We start from the raw sequence: 17,022 nt of genomic DNA, 5'->3' as shown, positions 1-17,022 counted from the left end.
GTTGTGTCTATGTGCCTGTTGGCATAGAATATCTCCATTTGTTTCAAAGTACCTCTCCACTGTATGTTGTACTTACAACTTCCATTGACATATGTTTAATTTCTCAGCCATATTAGAAAGCTAATCTTGTAACGTGGAAGCTCCTATTCAAAGCCAGAGATGTCTAATGTTCCGATTAAATCAATTCTTTTCTAATTCAATATTTATTTGTTTTCAGTTATTGGTGCAGAAGTTTGCCAGGAAAACCCAGAGCACTTTATCTAATCAAATTACTGAAGGAACAACCCATGTCATAATGAAAACAGGTGTGTTGGAAGCTCTGTGAACAAACCAGATATTTAATGCCACATAAAACACTAACTCCAGGCTAAATAAAGAGCACATTGACGGTCATTCAGCATGATGGTCTGAAGATGTTTGATTAGGATGTGGGATTTACAGTTCACTGCTCTTTTATTCTTTATCAGAGTTTGTGTGATCCCGAGTCTAAACTAAAACTTGACCCATCTGTCTTTTATTCCATTTCATGGAGTCCAGATGAGAGGTTTCTATTTTGGTTGCTTGTTTATATGGTATCATTGACATGGTAACAAGTAGAATTTGAAATTGACATATCATTATGATGAGTGATTGATGTCCTGTCACCTCTGTAGATTTAAGAAGGTGTCAGTAGCACGTTGACTTTAGATAATTCACAACCAACCAAAGGGAGAGCCAGACATTTTTCTTACAGCATCCTTTGTCTTTGTTTTAAAAAGCCCACTTAAATTCTTTCTCAAAAATCCAAATAGTCTGATGTAATCAAAAACAGACCAAAACTGAATTTTATTTGGCTTTCTAATGGTAGCTGAAAAAACGAATGGAGACCATACTTCCATTGGAACAAAGTAACAGTGTTGCAAGATCAGGTGCACTTTTCAGAGTACGTTAGCTTCAGAAAGTAAAAGACCTGTACCTTTTTCTTAATTATTATTATGGAACTTAAATTGCTTTTTGTTCTTTAGTAGAGCTCACTGATCTCTCTTAAAGACTTGAATAAACTTTATATAAACTTTAGTACACAGAACAGCTTCAGATTTTACAAATGCAAATCAAACTCTTAACTGATTAGCGTAAGATTCATTGATTGGTTTTCAAGAAGGCATCAAACCTCTCTCTTCACATTCGTTACTCAAAATTTAAAATGACTTGGCATAGGTTAGTTTTAAGCTCCTTGCTAAATCTGTTTTATCAGCAGATGTTAAAAAACTTTAAAAATTAAACTGTAAAGTATTTGATGAGCTATTGCTGTTAGTTGATCTGCTGTGTTACAGGATTTAGTTATTTATAATATTAAAATAACCTACTCTGTCCTCAGTTTGCTTCATAAGAACATTTCAAAATTCTTCAAAATCTGAAGTGACTCTTCTTATCAGTTTAAAAAAAACAATGTAGGAAGGGAAAAAAGTCTTTATCGTTTTTAATCCATTAGATCCTCAACATACTCTTTTTGTCCTCTCCTTATGAAAGCTGGTGAGGCAGTCACAAGGGGAAAATCAGGAGGATTTGAATGTTTCACTTGCATACGAATTCAGAGTCTTGTATTTTGACTGGTGTTCTATGCCTTTCCAACATCTCTTAGCTCAGGTCAATAGGAAACCTGGGCTGGAGGGTGCGGGTGTACAGTCAGAGACTCTCCACTGACTACCATACTAGATTCCTCCCTTTTAGCAGACCCAGGAGGGGGCAGCATTAGGACATTGGTACTTTGAACCCCCCTGAAAATGCCTTCGTCAACAGTGTCATTGGGCAATATGTGTTTTTCTGGTGGTTTAAATACAAGTCAACTGTCAAAGTTGCTTTACGTTATTTAGATGGCAAAATTGAGAATGATACCAGTATATTTCTACTTAATCTGCAGATATGGAGCTAGTTTGTGAGCGGACACTGAAGTACTTTCTGGGCATTGCAGGAAGAAAATGGGTAGTTAGCTATGAATGTAAGTATAATACTCTTTGGAGCAGCTACATGTCCCATCCTCCCCAGTTTCCTAACACTACATACTTTATATTTCATATTTAACATATTTTAGCATCTGGTATTTTTCAGAGTACCATCTGAATATTTAGACATTTAACGATAATGCTCAGTTTTTCTTTCTTTTTTTTTTTAAAGTATCCATTGCTTCATTCAAATAACTGTAAGTGACCTCTCCCAAAGAAATACTTTCTCTTTATAATTAGACTGTTGGTGCTGATTAGAGCATCCTGCCTGATTTAATGTGATCTGTTCTTCTCTGCTCTTTTTGTTTAGGGATTGTTCAGTCTTTTAAGGAAGGAAAGATACTTGATGAGGTGGGTGTGATGTCTTAAGAGTGAAATGCAAAATATGTCCATTGCACTAGCATCCAGACACTATGGCGATGAGCATATTAATCATGTCTGAGACAGAAACAGGAATTAAATATTTGAAACTGAAAATTAGTTGAGGGTGTTTCGGACAGAGGAGAATTTGGCATAGGACCAGAGTCGGGATTCTAGGCTGTACCAAGAAACGTCACTGAAACCCACAGTTCTGCAGAATGCACGTATTCCATGCTGCTGAACAAAGAGCCTCCCCTGTGATATTTTCTTGACCTTTTGTCTAGCAACGGTTCCAAAGATAAAATACGTCTCTTGATATTGGCAAATGCAAGGTGGAGGTAATTACCTGCTGTGTGTATGAAGGAATAATGTTGGAACACAACCATGTCCAAGCTCTTGCACTTAATTAACTGATCTATAGCCAACTATTGAAAACTTCCCACTGCAGCATCTTCTATCTTTGTAGTGCAGTTAGCTACCTGAGACTAGAGCATGGATTAGGTGGTATCTGCCTCTCTTTATGTATAGTGCTCAGATTTTTTGCCTCAGGCACAGATTTTTGCAGAACCTTGCATAAGGAACATAAGAACGGCTGTACTGGATCAGACCAAAGGTCCATCTAGTCCAGTATCCTGTCTTCTGACAGTGGCCAGTGCCAGATGCTTCCAAGGGAATGAACAGAACAGGGCAATTTCAAGTGATCCATCCCTTCTTCTGGCAGTTGGAGGTTTAGTGACACCCAGAGCATTGGACTGCATCACTGACCATCTTGGCTAATAGCCATTGATGGACCTATCCTCCAGGAATTTACCTAATTCTGTTTTAAACCCAGTTATACCTTTTGGCCTTCACAAAATCCCATTGCCATGACTTCCATAGGTTGACTGTGTGTTGGGAGAAGAGGTACTTCACAAACTTTGGTCCAGTGCAAAATTTCATGATTCTGATGAGTAGAAATGGATGTCTTGCCTGCTCCACCCTCAACTTCTCTGGTCAAAAAACCCTAGGCTAGCATCCAAAGCCAAGGGAGTAGAAAAAAACTACTAATCCCAAAAACTCTCTGGGAGACTTCATCATTCTCCAGCTGGGTCTTACTTTATCCATTATGGAGGCTCCTGAAACTCTGGTCTCTCCAGCGAGCGATATGGGGCATCTACTGAATGCCCTTCAGTCTCAATTAATCTTCTGTTTCAAGCAATGTGAGAGGGGTTTTCAGGACAGATTCAGTCTCCCTCATTATGGAAACCACTACATAAGTCTGAAGTTGGGTGAAAATATGAGTTGTCTTTTATTTTTATTTATTTATTTATTAATTCCCTGCCAGTTCTCCATAGAAATCTATGAAGGAGCTTTCTTAATGTAGTGAATAATAGACAATTGAGAGACAGATGCAGACCTAACATTATCAAATAAAGCATTGTATTTACTGTTAATCTAAATGGCAAGTGAATGCTTTGAAATAAAATAGATGTTGAAAATTAAATAAATTAAGTTCTAGAGGTTATGTACTGATAGTTAATTTCTACTGAATGAGATTTGCCTCTGTAAACTGATTGCCACTCTTCTGAGTCAGTTCAGCGAGTTGAATAGAATTTGATTAGTTTCTTTTAAAGAAACACTTATGTGATTAAGCTGAAGGATTCATAGATTCAAAGCCCAGAAGGGACCACTGTGATCATTTAGCCTGACCTCCTGAGTAACACAGGCTGTATAACTTTCCCACAGTGATTCCTAGACCACATCTTTTAGAAGAATTATCCAATCTTGATTTAAAAATGGCCAGTGATGGATAATCTACCATGAGGGTAAATTTTTCCAGTGGCTGATTACTGACCTGTTATAAATGTACACCTTACTTCAGCTTCCAGCCATTGGATCAAGTTACATCTTTCTCTGCTAGAGTGAAGAGCCCATTATTAAATATTTGTTTCCCATGTAGATACTTATAGACTGTAATCAAGTCGTCCCTTAACCTTTTCTTTGTTAAGCTAAATAGATTGAGTTCTTTGAGTCTATCGCTATAAGGCATGTTTTCTAATCCTTTAATCATTCTCGTGGCTTTTCTCTGAACCCTCTCCAATTTATTAACATCCTTCTTGAACTGTTGGCATCAGAATTTGACACAATGTTCTAGCAGTGATCGTACCGGCTCCAAATATAGAGGTAAAATAACCCCTCTACTCCTATACAAGATTCCCCTGTGATCATGAGATGCATAAACATTAGTACTTTTGGCCACAGTATCACACTGGGAGCTCATGTTCAACTGATTATCCACCACAACCCCCACATGTTTTTCAGAGTCACTGTTTCCCAGGGTAGTCTCCCATCCTGTAAGTATGGCCTACATTCTTTATTCCTACATGTATACATTTATATTTAGCCATACGAAAACACACATTATTTGCTTGTGCAGTTTACCAAGTGATCCAGATCACTCTGAATCAGTGATCTGTCCTTTTTGTTATTTACCACACTCCCAATTTTTGTGTCACCTGCAAACTTCATCAGTGATGATTTTGTTTTTTCTTCCAGATCTTTGATAAAAATGTTAAATAGCGTAGGGCCACGAACAGATCCCTGCAGGACTCCACTGGAAATGCACCTGCTCAATGATGATTCCCATTTATAGTTAAATTTTGAGACCTAACATTTAGCCAGTTTTTAATCCATTTAATATGTGCCATGTTAATTTTATTTCATTCTAACTTTTTAATCATAGTGTTGTGCGGTACCAAGTCAAACACATTACAGAAATCTAAGTATATTACATCAACACTATTACCTTTATCAACCAGATTTATAATCTTATAAAAAAATAAATATATCCGGTTAGTTTGACTGGTTCTAATTTCGGTAAACTCAAGGTGATTTGCATTAATTACATTACTCTGTTTTCATTCTTTATTAATTGAGTCCCATATAGCTGCTCTTTTATCTTGCCTGGGATTGATGTCAGGCTGACGTACCTATAATGACCTAGGTCATCTCGTTTACCCTTTTTAAAAATTGGTACATTAGCTGTCTTCCAGTTTTCTGGAACTTACCCAGTGTTCCAAGACTTATTGAAAATCAACATTAATGGTCCAGCAGGCTCCCCAGTCAGCTCTTTTAAAATTCTTGGATGCAAGTAATCTGGACCTGCTGATTTAAAAATATTTATCGTTAGTAGTTTCTGTTTGGTATCTTTGGAGGATGTTAGTGGAATGGAAAGAGTGTTTATGCATCCGATGAAGTGAGCTGTAGCTCACAAAAGCTTATGCTCAAATAAATTGGTTAGTCTCTAAGGTGCCACAAGTACTCCTTTTCTTTTTGCGAATACAGACTAACACGGTTGTTACTCTGAAACCTATCACCATATGGTGAGACTATATCATCTGGTTTTTTTCCCCCAAATATGGAACAGAAATATTTACTGAACATTTCTGCTTTTTCTGCATTATCAATGATAATGCTACTATTTCCATCTAGTAATGGTCCATTACCATTGTCAGCATTCTTTTTGTTCCTAATATATTTTAAAAATTCCTTCTAATTGTCCTTAACTCTGCTGGCCATAGATTTCTCCTTGTGTTCCTTTGCTTCCCTAATCAATTTTTCTACAATTTCTAACTTCTGATATATAGGCAATTCGAGAATTTCTTCTCCATCAGTGTTAGGAGCCTGGGTAGCAAACAAGAGGAATTGGAATTGCTCGGTTTTTTAGCATAAGTTCAATCTAATTGGTATTACTGAAACCTTGGTGGGACAAGTCTCACAACTGGAATGTTAAAATCAATGGTTATAACCTATTTAGAAGGACTGAATGAGGGAAAGGGGGAGGGGGAATGGCATTCTATGTCAAAAATAGCATTACTTGTTACCAAGTCACTGATAACTCGGAAGAAAATGATCTTGAATGCTTCAACATCCTAACAGATAAAGGACAATGCTTTTTAGTCAGTCTTCTGCGTGCATTTGTTGTAAGGTTTCTAGTTTCTGAAATCTGAGAGCTGTTTCCTGCCTTGGCCCAAGGGGCTCACCATGCCGGCCTTTTCTGTCTCTGATTTCTGATTCTTTGCATTATCTTCCAGTACGACTTTGAAGTGAGAGGAGACGTGATCAATGGGAGAAACCACCAAGGCCCTAAGAGAGCTAGACGATCCCAGACTGGAAAGGTACAGGCACATCAGCATAAGAAACCATTCATAGCTGTCAGAAGAATCCCATTCTACATAAACGGTTGTTTATGATGCCAGCTGAATAGCTGAAATATTTTTAAATGGTCTTTTATCCTCCCATGAAATCAAATGTACAGAATTGTACATAAGGGTGTAGTTGGCTCTGTCTCTGCAGTGCTGCTCCTAGAGCTTGCCAGTCATGCAACAGAAATATTCAAATGTTTTTGCATACCATGAGTGAATTACACCTTTTATAATATAGGTGTGGGCTGGCTCAAAGGAAGTGCTCTGCTATAGAGACAGCTCCCTGGGAAACTATTTGCAATCCCTCTGCCTGATTAAGAATCTGTGTTGATAGGTTCTGAAAGGAGATCCTATAATCCTTCTACAGAAAGTAGAATGAGTGAGATACAAGACATGTTTTTGCAGGCAGGGTAAATTTTAATTAAAAATATGGGTAGGTGATCCTCCAGGCTCTGGGAAATGGAGGCCTGGGGGAGGAAAAGGTAAAACCAATCTATGCTAATTCTCATCTAGAAGAAACAGGCAGTGTTTCCATTGATCACCTGCTGTTTAACCTCTGAAACTTTCTCTCTGTACATGAAACTCTGTTCCCACGATTTTAAGCGTAGGATTTTTTTTTTTAAAGATAGTTATTTATATTCTGTGTGTAGGGACCTTTTGACTAAACTGCTACAGAAAACAGTTTGCAGAGTGATGGAACTGTAAAATACTAAATGTCATGCTGTCTTGCCACTGCAGTAGGAAAGAAATGGGTTTGTACAAAGCCAAATCTCAAAATGATAAATGTTGTTTGTTCTTGAGTTTAGGGCTGTGTTCAAATTGCACTTCAGCTGTTACAAAAAATGTAGCAAATTTGAAATTTTATCTCTCATTTATCGAATCTGGGTGCTCATTATCTTTGAGGTCCTGTGCAAATAGTCTGTGACCTTAAAATGTTGCAGGCATAGTTAGTTGCTGTTTCATACCACATTGTTTATGCCATCAGATGGGAAAGCCCTGCCCTTATCCTGGAACCACATGGGTTTTTCCTCAAGCTCCTTCCCATTAACATTTGCCATTCTGGTACCAATCCCTCCAGTTGGCTGGGGAAATCTGCCATGTTCTCATAGAATGGGATAAATAATGCTCTGTGTGACTGCCATTGGAAGGATGGCAGAGCCATCAGCTGGAAACACAGCCTGTTGTCTCCACTGGGCTGGAGAACGAGAAGCCAGAGGTTCTCTCTTGAATTGAATCCTAGTGCACAGGAGAGAGAGAGGCAATTCATCCCTGATCTTTCCTCTCCGTAGTTATATAAGTATGTGCAATGCACTTATTTGGAGACATTTCTCACCCTGCTCTTTGGTAATATTCATTATTCTTGTATTTACAGTTCCTTAACCTTTAACAAGATACAAGACTTCATACAGTGTTCCTCTCCTTTTTGTAACAAAATTGCCAAACACAAGTTTTAAACCTAAAGAAACTCCAGCTTTATCCATTTTTATAGCATACGGGTTGCTTTGTGGAGCAGCAGCGTCTTGTATAGTTCTCTGGGCTGGCACTTGTGGGAGCAGCAGTAGAAGGAGAAAAATAAAAATAAATGAAAAGGAAGATGTAATCTGCATGTACTGTAGAAAGAGTGTGCTCTTCAGTCTTTGCCAGCAATATAACTGATTTTTCTCTTTTGCTCCTATAGGAGCTAAAATAATATTTTTCAATTCTATGGTAGCTTTCATCCCAAGTTTTCAAAGTCCCATATTTTACCAATATTAGTGAATAAAGCCTTGTAACACCCTGTGAGTGTAGCTAAAGATTAGCACCTCCTCAGCTACAATTGCAATGCTGTAGGTTACTGTATCCATTGAAAATGCATAGGAAATTTAGATAGTGTGATTACTCACTTTGCAAATTAGGCAGAATAGTCCTACTCTCATGAAGGGTGCTATTTTAATATGACCAGAAGGAGTTTTATACCTCCTTCAGAAGATGGCATCTCTGAAAGCACAATGCCCCTAACATCATGCTGGAGTTTTATTTCAGTGCTGACTTGGAGATAAGTGTGCCACATTCTGTTGTTAACACCACTTCTGTAGCACCTAGGTTTGGTAGTTGGAAGTGTAATGATTTGGTGCATTCCTGCCTGCCTTGTGATATCTGCTGAGCTCACAACACAAGAAGGTCTGGCTGCAGCTGTGCTTGTTGATTTATGATCCGTATTCTGTGATGTGTTTTCTCTGTGTGGTGCCCGTAAAATGTCAGGATCAGTGTGATGTTCACACTAAACTACTTCTAAATCAATGAAGTGAGCTGTAGCTCACGAAAGCCTATGCTCAAATAAATTGGTTAGTCTCTGAGGTGCCACAAGTACTCCCTTTCTTTTTGTGAATACAGACTAACACGGCTGCTGCTCTGAAACCTGATTTTGGATGTGTTTGCTCTGACTTTCTGAGGATAACAGCACTGCAAGGGCTGGACGTGGTCTGGCAACTCTTCTCTCTCCCGATTTATAATTGTCATTGGAACTTCAAAAGTTATCATAGGTGTTGCAGATTTTAATTGAATGATTAAGCAAGTGGGTCATGGAACAAGCATTAACTGCAAAATAGCTCTCTCCTTGACATAATAAACCCTTTTCATAGGAAAGAAGAAACTTTATACCTTGCCTATGGGCCACTGATGTGAGGGTGGTTGACCCAATGCTTCATGAATGGGGATTTCTGTTTCTGAAACAATTGTTGAAATAATTCTAGCAGATCCCAAAGAACTTATTGTAGGCATTATAAATGTCTACTATCCATGAGCAATGACATAGAATGTCAGTTTTAAATTAAAAAGAAAAGGAGTACTTGTGGCACCTTAGAGACTAACCAATTTATTTGAGCATGAGCTTTCATGAGCTACAGCTCACTTCATCAGATGCATCCGATGAAGTGAGCTGTAGCTCACGAAAGCTCATGCTCAAATAAATTAGTTAGTCTCTAAGGTGCCACAAGTACTCCTTTTCTTTTTGCGAATACAGACCAACACGGCTGTTACTCTGAAACCAGTTTTAAATTAACCAGCTAGCAGTGAGGAAATCCATTCATGTTCAAGCTGCACGCATAACAAATAAGAGAAGTGAGGGGTGTATTTTCCAAAATATACACTGTGATCTTATATACATTAGCATAAGTCATATACCAAAGTCACAAGAACTAACATGTCCCAGAGTATACCTGTATACTGGGGTGCAGGGGTCTCCGGTGCTTTCATTCTTCAGACAACTTCATGAGAGAGAGATTCCTTTTCCAGTCCCACAACCGTCCCCTGCTTGGTTGTCAAAACATTTAATTTGTGGACTGCCAGGAAGAGTTTACTGCACCACAGCTGCTTCACAGAGCATAACTTCAGAATCCCAACCATAGAGGGACCTCATACATCACTCTAATAAAACAGACATTTCATTGAATGTCCATTCTGCCCTGGAACCACATACCCTGTGTTCACATGTGCCTTGTTTTTCAGCTCTTCAAAGACTTTGAGATCTGTTGCTATGGACCATTCACCGATATGCGCACAGGTGAGGGGAATGTACTATCATTTCTAGAATCCACAGAAAATATCTGCAGTGGTCATTGCAAATTCTCCAGAATTGTTGCCTTTGCTGACCCTTTCATGGAGACCCACCTTTTAGGGCTATTTAATCTGCAATTTACAGGATAGCAAAATGAAACATACACTAGGTATTTTTTCCCAGTTTTATCTCCTTAACTCATAAGAGGCTGCTTGACTTTAAAAAAAAAAGTTTGGATGCAATTCTTTGTTTTGGGGGAAAACTCATCATACTATGATACACAGTCTGTCCCCTGCTGATCTCAGGAGAATTCCATCTCTGTATTGGTGGCATAGGGATGGCACAAAATAGAATAAGATTTGGCTTTATAGAACACTTTTCATCTTGGAAGTGTGTCCCCAAAGCACTTGCAGTGTGACTAGAGGCCCTAACAAATACAGTGATGGCCCCAAGCACTCCTTACAGCACAGAAATGTATACCATGATGTTGCTAATGTGATGGTGTTTTTAATGTAAGGTGATGAGCCCTATAGAAATGCCTATAAGTAAATTGAATAAAAAGAAAAGAACTAGAGCCTTGAGGAAAATATTGCACAGCTTAGGATGATGGAAAGTAAGATCTCCAAGTTCTCTAATGGCCACCTATTCCAATTAATACTCTTACCACAAGCAATAAATTAAAGCACTAGAGACCAGTAATAACGAGAATGCTGTGCAGTCATGGGGTTAGAGCGGAAGTGCTTTCTTTAAAACATTTTTTAAGAGTCTTGACAAATCTGGCATTTAGATTTTGTACTGAATGTGGCAGGTGTCAGTCCTCTAAACTGTCAGAAATATCAAAGGACTAGATTCTGTCACCCTCCAACTGAGCCGTACTTTACACTGCGTGTAGCACCACTGAAATAAATATTACTTGTGGGGTCAGGTACTACTCAACCTGAGGTGAGGATGGAAAATTCAGGCCTATGTAAACAGCCCAATCAGAGAGAGAGAGAGAATCTTGTGCCTCCTGGCCCCATCTACCCAAGTGTCCATAGAAGACTGTTCAATTCTTATTATTACTCAGTAGGCAATTCTTAGAAGAATCTACTTAGCCAGAAATGTCTAATTTCATGATTATGCTCCCTGGTTATGGAAAAATCTTTGGACAGAGTCTGTAGGGTTGCCAGGTGTCCGGTTTTCAACTGAAACACCTGGTTGAAAAAGGACCCTGGCAACTCCAGTCAGCAGTGCTGACTGGGCCGTTAAAAGTCCAGTTGGTATGGGGCTGGCAGGCTCCCTACCCAGCTCCACGTGGCTCCCGGGAAGCAACTGGCATGTCCCTCCAGCTCCTAGGCATAGGGACAGTCACGGGGGCTCCGTGTGCTACCCCCGCCCCGAGCACCAGCCCTGTAATTCCCGTTGGCCAGGAACTGCAGCCAGTGGGAGCTATGGGGACAGTGGGCGGGGGTAGCCCATGGAGCCCCCAGGTCCCCCCTATGCCTAGGAGCCAGAGGGACATGCTGGCTGCTTCCTGGAAGCCACCTGAGGTGAGTGAGCTGCACCCCTCACCTCCTCCCGCACCCCTGCCCTAGCCCGGATCCCCCTCCTGCACTCCACACCCCTAGCCCCAGCCTGGATCCCCCTCCTGCACCCCAACCCCCTACCCCAGCGCAGTGAAAATGAGCGAGTGAGCAACGGAAGGAAGGGTGCTGGAGTGAGCAGGGGTGGGGCCTCAGAGAAGGGGCGGAGCAATGGTGTTCAGTTTTCTGCAGTTAGAAAGTTGGCAACCTTAAATGTCTCCCATTCCCATCGGTATCTGCCTTGGCCACATAAAATGTTTTTAGAAGTAATCCTTCCATTCAATGTTTGAAATTTTCTGTTCACATTGAAAAAAAAAAAAAAGGCACGCAGATGTGTAAGCACCACTATCTCTGGAAAAAAGCTTATGTACTCCCTGTTGAACATTTGAAGTTATTTGAGTAGTTTTCTGCCCCCACACACAGCTCCTACCCATTATCTTCTTAACAACTGAGACAACCACAGTGTAACTTTATCTCTTCCTGATCTTACAAAAGAGCAGTTGTGAAAAGTAAAACACATATTAAAGCCTGCAATTATGTACATAGGATAAATAGATGAAAAGGATTGAAGCTTTCTCATTAGTTTAAAGCTGCAGGTATGTGGAGTCTCTTTATGGAGACAATTAAGCAAAACTTGTAGCTTAACTTTTCAGTAGTAGAAGCACATATCTTCCCATCTTTGCTCTTCATTCTCTTCCCTGCAACAAGCTCTGATTTGTCCAGTATCACATTTATTTCTGACTGGATGAATTATCCCCACATCTCTTGACATTTACAGTAATTCCCACAGCATGTGCAGAGCTCACTCCTAGTGCCGTGATGAGCAATTACAGGCTCCTTCTGCTTAGGAGATTTTGTTATGTTTTTTCATCAAGAGTTCAGCAAATTAATGGGAATTAAACACTTTGGCTAGTTTGTGTTAATGAGAAATTATCCCAGATCGCTAACTTCTTATTCCAATTGTAATGTCACGCTTTGGCTCTTTTAAGTTAAGATGAACTGACTGGCAGCATTTTTTCTGGGGACTGTTTGTTATCTGCCTGGGACCCTGAGGTTCCCATGATGGTTCTCCCTGCTGAAGAACCTAGGATAGGACTATAGTAATAATTGGCCTACACAGGCTAGAAAGAGCAGGGCTCCTTGTTCTCTGCTTATGCCACAAATAAAGAGGATAAAATTATTTCACTTGTAACAACCACTCTAGCAAGGTGTGGAGAACCAGGGCTGGATCTCTGACATGCTGGTCCCCAGGGCAGTGCAGTCATAATTGTAACATGCTACTTTTGTCTGACTTAATCAGGTGATCTAGAGTGGATGGTGGAGCTTTGTGGCGCCTCAGTGGTGAAACAGCCTCACCTGTTCACACACAAAGCTGTAAGTATTCAGTGGTGATGGGTGTAAGGTAAACTGTCCTATTGATCCCCCCCACCCCATAAATACTTAGTGATTTTTGGTGCTTGTAAAAGACTGATTTATGCAGATATAGATAGAGATAGGCGCTGTTCGCACTTCTGTGGGTGAACCAGGGGCTGATCTGTAGCAGTCCTGTTCCAAGCTTGGCCTCTCCTGAGCACAGTGTCAGTATGTCAAGACACATGCTGGTCTTGTTGTGTTGAGGTTCACAGAGACTGTGTACAAGCTGCCTAACTCATCTCATTGGGGCTCACCTCTGGCTTCAGCTTTCGGGAGCAAAAAGGCTCTGGTGCATTAATTTATCTTCACCAAGTCTCCCTGAACAGAAACCCTTGTAGAATATCCTTACAAACTTAATACACTTTTTATTTTTCCTCCTCTTGACTCCTTCGCTGGAGCTATGCAGTGAAGCAAAGAAATACCAAGTTATTGCTATCTGCAGACAGACAGGAAGGATTGATTTTATGTGATACAAATAATGGTAGCTATTTTTATCTTGTTTCTTATCTTGAAATCCTAGAACTCTACTACTGTAATAGTTGTACAGCCTGATGCTTGGCTCGAAAACACAGGGTACAGAGGTAAGATTATATGGAGCTATGGATTGCTTTGTGCTGCACATGGTGAGTGCCTTATGGTTCCACTGGTCTGGGTAATAGAATAGAAGTAAGGTTCTATAAAGGAAGCAGAATAAAGTCCTTTTATGTTTGGAATTGGGAGCACATTCCTTCATTTCAAAACAGACACAGTTGGTCATTTCAAACTTTTCCCTTACCTATCTTGAGAGTAAACAAAGTCCTGAGAGGTGGTTTGCCAGGCAGTCTCCTCGCCTGATGTAGAGTAGGAAGGTTGTGATGAAATGTGAATGTAAATATGCAGCAAAATAAACTGCCAGCCCATGTACCCTGCATGTCTCCAGAGTCAGGTTTAACTGAAATTATCCCTGCCAGTAGGGCTACTTTCTAAAATTTACAAAGTTTAGGAGAGGCTTTGCATTGTAGAGACCAGTGAGATCTAGTAGAAAACCTCAGCTGAGACAAAGAACACCCAGGAACAAGCAGCCAACAATCTTCCTTTCCCAACCATTCAAGCGCCAGTACCCCAACCCCAAAATAAAATATAAAAACCTCACTTGTCTCTGGTCATCCACCCCACTTATTTACAAAAGACACAGGCCCTTGGCATTTAGTTTTCTGGGCAGTGGTTGGGACAAGAGGATCCCTGAGTTCCTCTCTCTCCACGCCTCACCTAAACTGAAAAATGGATGTAATCCGGGAGCATTTTAATGCCACAAACACCCTTTTGTGCCATCCTCCCCTAGGAGTGTGTCCTCACATGTCTAGAAACATGACCTACACACTGAATGTGTGTGTGCATGGAGAAACTGAGAGTCTGTGATTTGGAAATCCTTTAGCAATGCTTATCAAAGACTGCTCAGCTCACTTATCTTTATTACTCTCTCTTTTATGGTAGTTTAAAGAGTTCCTGTGTAGATACTGCCAGTTTGTCAAGTGGCCATGAAACAGCTGCATTTTATGCAATGTCAGGAAATGTAGAGTAGTAGCCACCATTTAACTGATTTGAAATGATATTTTGAACACCGTTAATGAAAATAATGCTGAAATAGAACAGCTCACAATCTGAATCTCACACTGACCTGCAGATATTATTTTATCATTCATATTTTGTTTTACAGCAATCCCTCAGAAGTGTACTGCCATGGTGACCCGAGAGTGGGTTTTAGACAGCGTTGCATGCTATGAGTGCCAGGAGTTTGATACCTACCTTGTGTCCCAGTCATGATGGTGCTGCTGCTCTTCTGTTCCCATTGCTCAGAAATCCTTATCAGTGCAGGCACTTAAGGACCAGGTATTTTTAGAATATCTTGTACACCATGTGTCTTTTAATAAGCAATGTTGTTTCAAGACAAATTATCCAAAGTTTTACTTAAATCAGCACAAAAAATATTTAATTCTGCCTTTGCACCATAAAAGTTGCTTAACGGCTACTGTTTAAAGACTGTAAAACTTCTTGCTCGAAGTAGTCCTATAAAATCTATGTGAAGTGAGTCAAACAAATTTGTCACCTATCAGGAATTTAAAGCCGGACCTCCAAAGAGAAACAATGATGCATTATTTACCACCCCAGCCAGATCTTGATTATTTGCTCCAGGATGTTTTGGAAACATAACTATTTATAAGAGTTATATGGAGCTTGAATTAACTCAGCAGTGCAAGTGCCATTTATTTCCCTGATTTTTGTTTGCATAATAGTGCTTATACCAACACATTGAAATATAATCGTTTTGGGATCAGTGGTACGTCAACTCATTTTATTGTGGACCATTGAAAAAGCTGTTTTGAAAATAGTACAAACGGTTCTTTTGTTGTTTGTTGGTACTTAACTCTTAATTTCTCTATCCTAAAGACTTATCTACAAGAAAGAGCCTAAAAAAGAAGCCAACTTAACCAGCAGTCACTAAGAAGTTAAAGTAAATCAGTCCTTAATCCCCGTTAGTGATTGCTCTGTGATAATTTTAGTTCTATATGAGAGTATTTGTAGCATCCTGATGTAGTAGTAAACAAGATGCATTGTCATATTCCTGCTACCTATAATAAGCCCTAAAAAACTCTTTGATCCTAATACTTCATGCCTGCAAAATGAGAGGTCACAAGGAGAAAGAACATAATTGCTTTTGCTGTTGCCAAGGAATCAACCTTCATAAATAATATTGTACTTTCAGAGCAGAAAGAGAAACTGTTTTCATAAAGTTATATTTTTTAAAAATTGTTTATAGTACAGTTCAAATAATTGTTTGATACAATGACCTGCAGTAGGCTGGTCTAGAATATTTGTATAAAGTATATTTGTAAATGTTAGAATATTCAAAGCAAATAAATGTGACTGGCAAGTATTTTCCTTAGTTGTGCAGCTCTCTGGGTGTGAATCAGCCATTCAGCCTTGGTACTGAGACTCATATGGAAATATTTCTAAAGTCTAATCTCCTGGCAATGGTGGGAGGTGGAGGAGGAGGCCAGCTGGAAGAGATTTTATAATTGTACATTGGAATTTCAGAGCCGGAGACACAATTGTATGTAGGTTCCATCAGAATGAGGAGTAGATGTGTTATCAAGTGTCAAACACAGGCAGATGTAGTCTAGCTGGGGCTTACTACAAGTAGGATGGGTGCTGGGAGCATTTGCCTCAGTCTACTTATATTGCTATTTTTCTTTTTTTTTGGTTCCTTTTTCAAGCTTGTGTGACCTATTTCATAACTGCCACGGCTGCTCAGCACAGCCTCACCTTCAGGCTGACATTCCTCTTATCTCTAGAGTCCACATTGGCTTTTTTATCTGCCTTTCAAAAGATTATAGCTATCGGGGTAAATGTTGCCTGTTAGATGAGAGGGAAAAGCCGAGCCCCTCTCGCAGCTGCCACTGTGAAATTATTCCTCTGATCTGGACACAAGAGTTGTCCTTTCTCGGAGGTAACGTAATAGTTCCTGCTAGATTATTGTCAACAGGCACAATACATGTGACGCTGTCCTCCTCCCTCTGTGAAAAGCTGCGTTACAGGTGACAAGGTCTCTGGAAGCTGTTTCTAAGCAGTACCATGTGCAAATTTTGCATAGTAATCTGCATCTGAGTTAAGCTTTGAGTGAAAAGTTCAATTATTTTGAGAATCCAGTTGAGGATTACTCTACTTCATTGAAGCCGCAGCTTGCCCCTCCGCCTTGAGGTGTATTTTCTGGTTTTGGATGCTTTAGAACTTTATGTTCACTGGATCACTTTCTCTTTCCTCCTCATTCTGTTTGCCATTTAAAAAAAAATCACCAGCTTTAGGTCAGCCCCAGGGCAGTGCCTTAAACTGGAGACTAGGTGCCAGTTCCCTCACTCTCATGCTCCAGGTCAGGATGGGCTGGGAGTCCTGCAAGGGCAGCCTCTGAAAAAAGGGAAGAGTCACATCACATAGTGGTGACCCTCCAC

The 17,022-nt window shown here is 39.9% G+C and overlaps 1 protein-coding gene across 7 annotated transcripts in view; it reads left to right on the top strand.

The window, feature by feature from the left end:
- Window positions 1-15,950, top strand: part of BRCA1 (BRCA1 DNA repair associated) — a 51,541-nt gene extending 35,591 nt beyond the window's left edge. For 5 of the 7 annotated variants that reach the window (XM_048829914.2, XM_075123560.1, XM_075123557.1 and 2 more), the window contains 8 exons: window positions 218-305; window positions 1,901-1,978; window positions 2,293-2,333; window positions 6,416-6,499; window positions 10,013-10,067; window positions 12,924-12,997; window positions 13,557-13,617; window positions 14,733-15,950. In XM_048829914.2, the coding sequence (XP_048685871.2) occupies window positions 218-305; window positions 1,901-1,978; window positions 2,293-2,333; window positions 6,416-6,499; window positions 10,013-10,067; window positions 12,924-12,997; window positions 13,557-13,617; window positions 14,733-14,839 (588 nt within the window). In that variant the 3' untranslated portion in view covers window positions 14,840-15,950. Of the gene's footprint in view, window positions 1-217; window positions 306-1,900; window positions 1,979-2,292; window positions 2,334-6,415; window positions 6,500-10,012; window positions 10,068-12,923; window positions 12,998-13,556; window positions 13,618-14,732 lie in introns of those variants that run through there. The other 2 variants (XR_007353816.2, XM_048829916.2) reach the window with 2 other exon arrangements.
- The last annotated feature ends 1,072 nt before the right edge of the window (window positions 15,951-17,022 follow it).

This window comes from Caretta caretta, chromosome 27 (assembly GCF_965140235.1).
Source record: "Caretta caretta isolate rCarCar2 chromosome 27, rCarCar1.hap1, whole genome shotgun sequence".
Lineage (NCBI taxonomy): Eukaryota > Metazoa > Chordata > Testudines > Cheloniidae > Caretta > Caretta caretta.
Note: the sequence above shows the minus strand (reverse complement) of the source record. Positions and strands in the feature narration are given on the sequence as shown.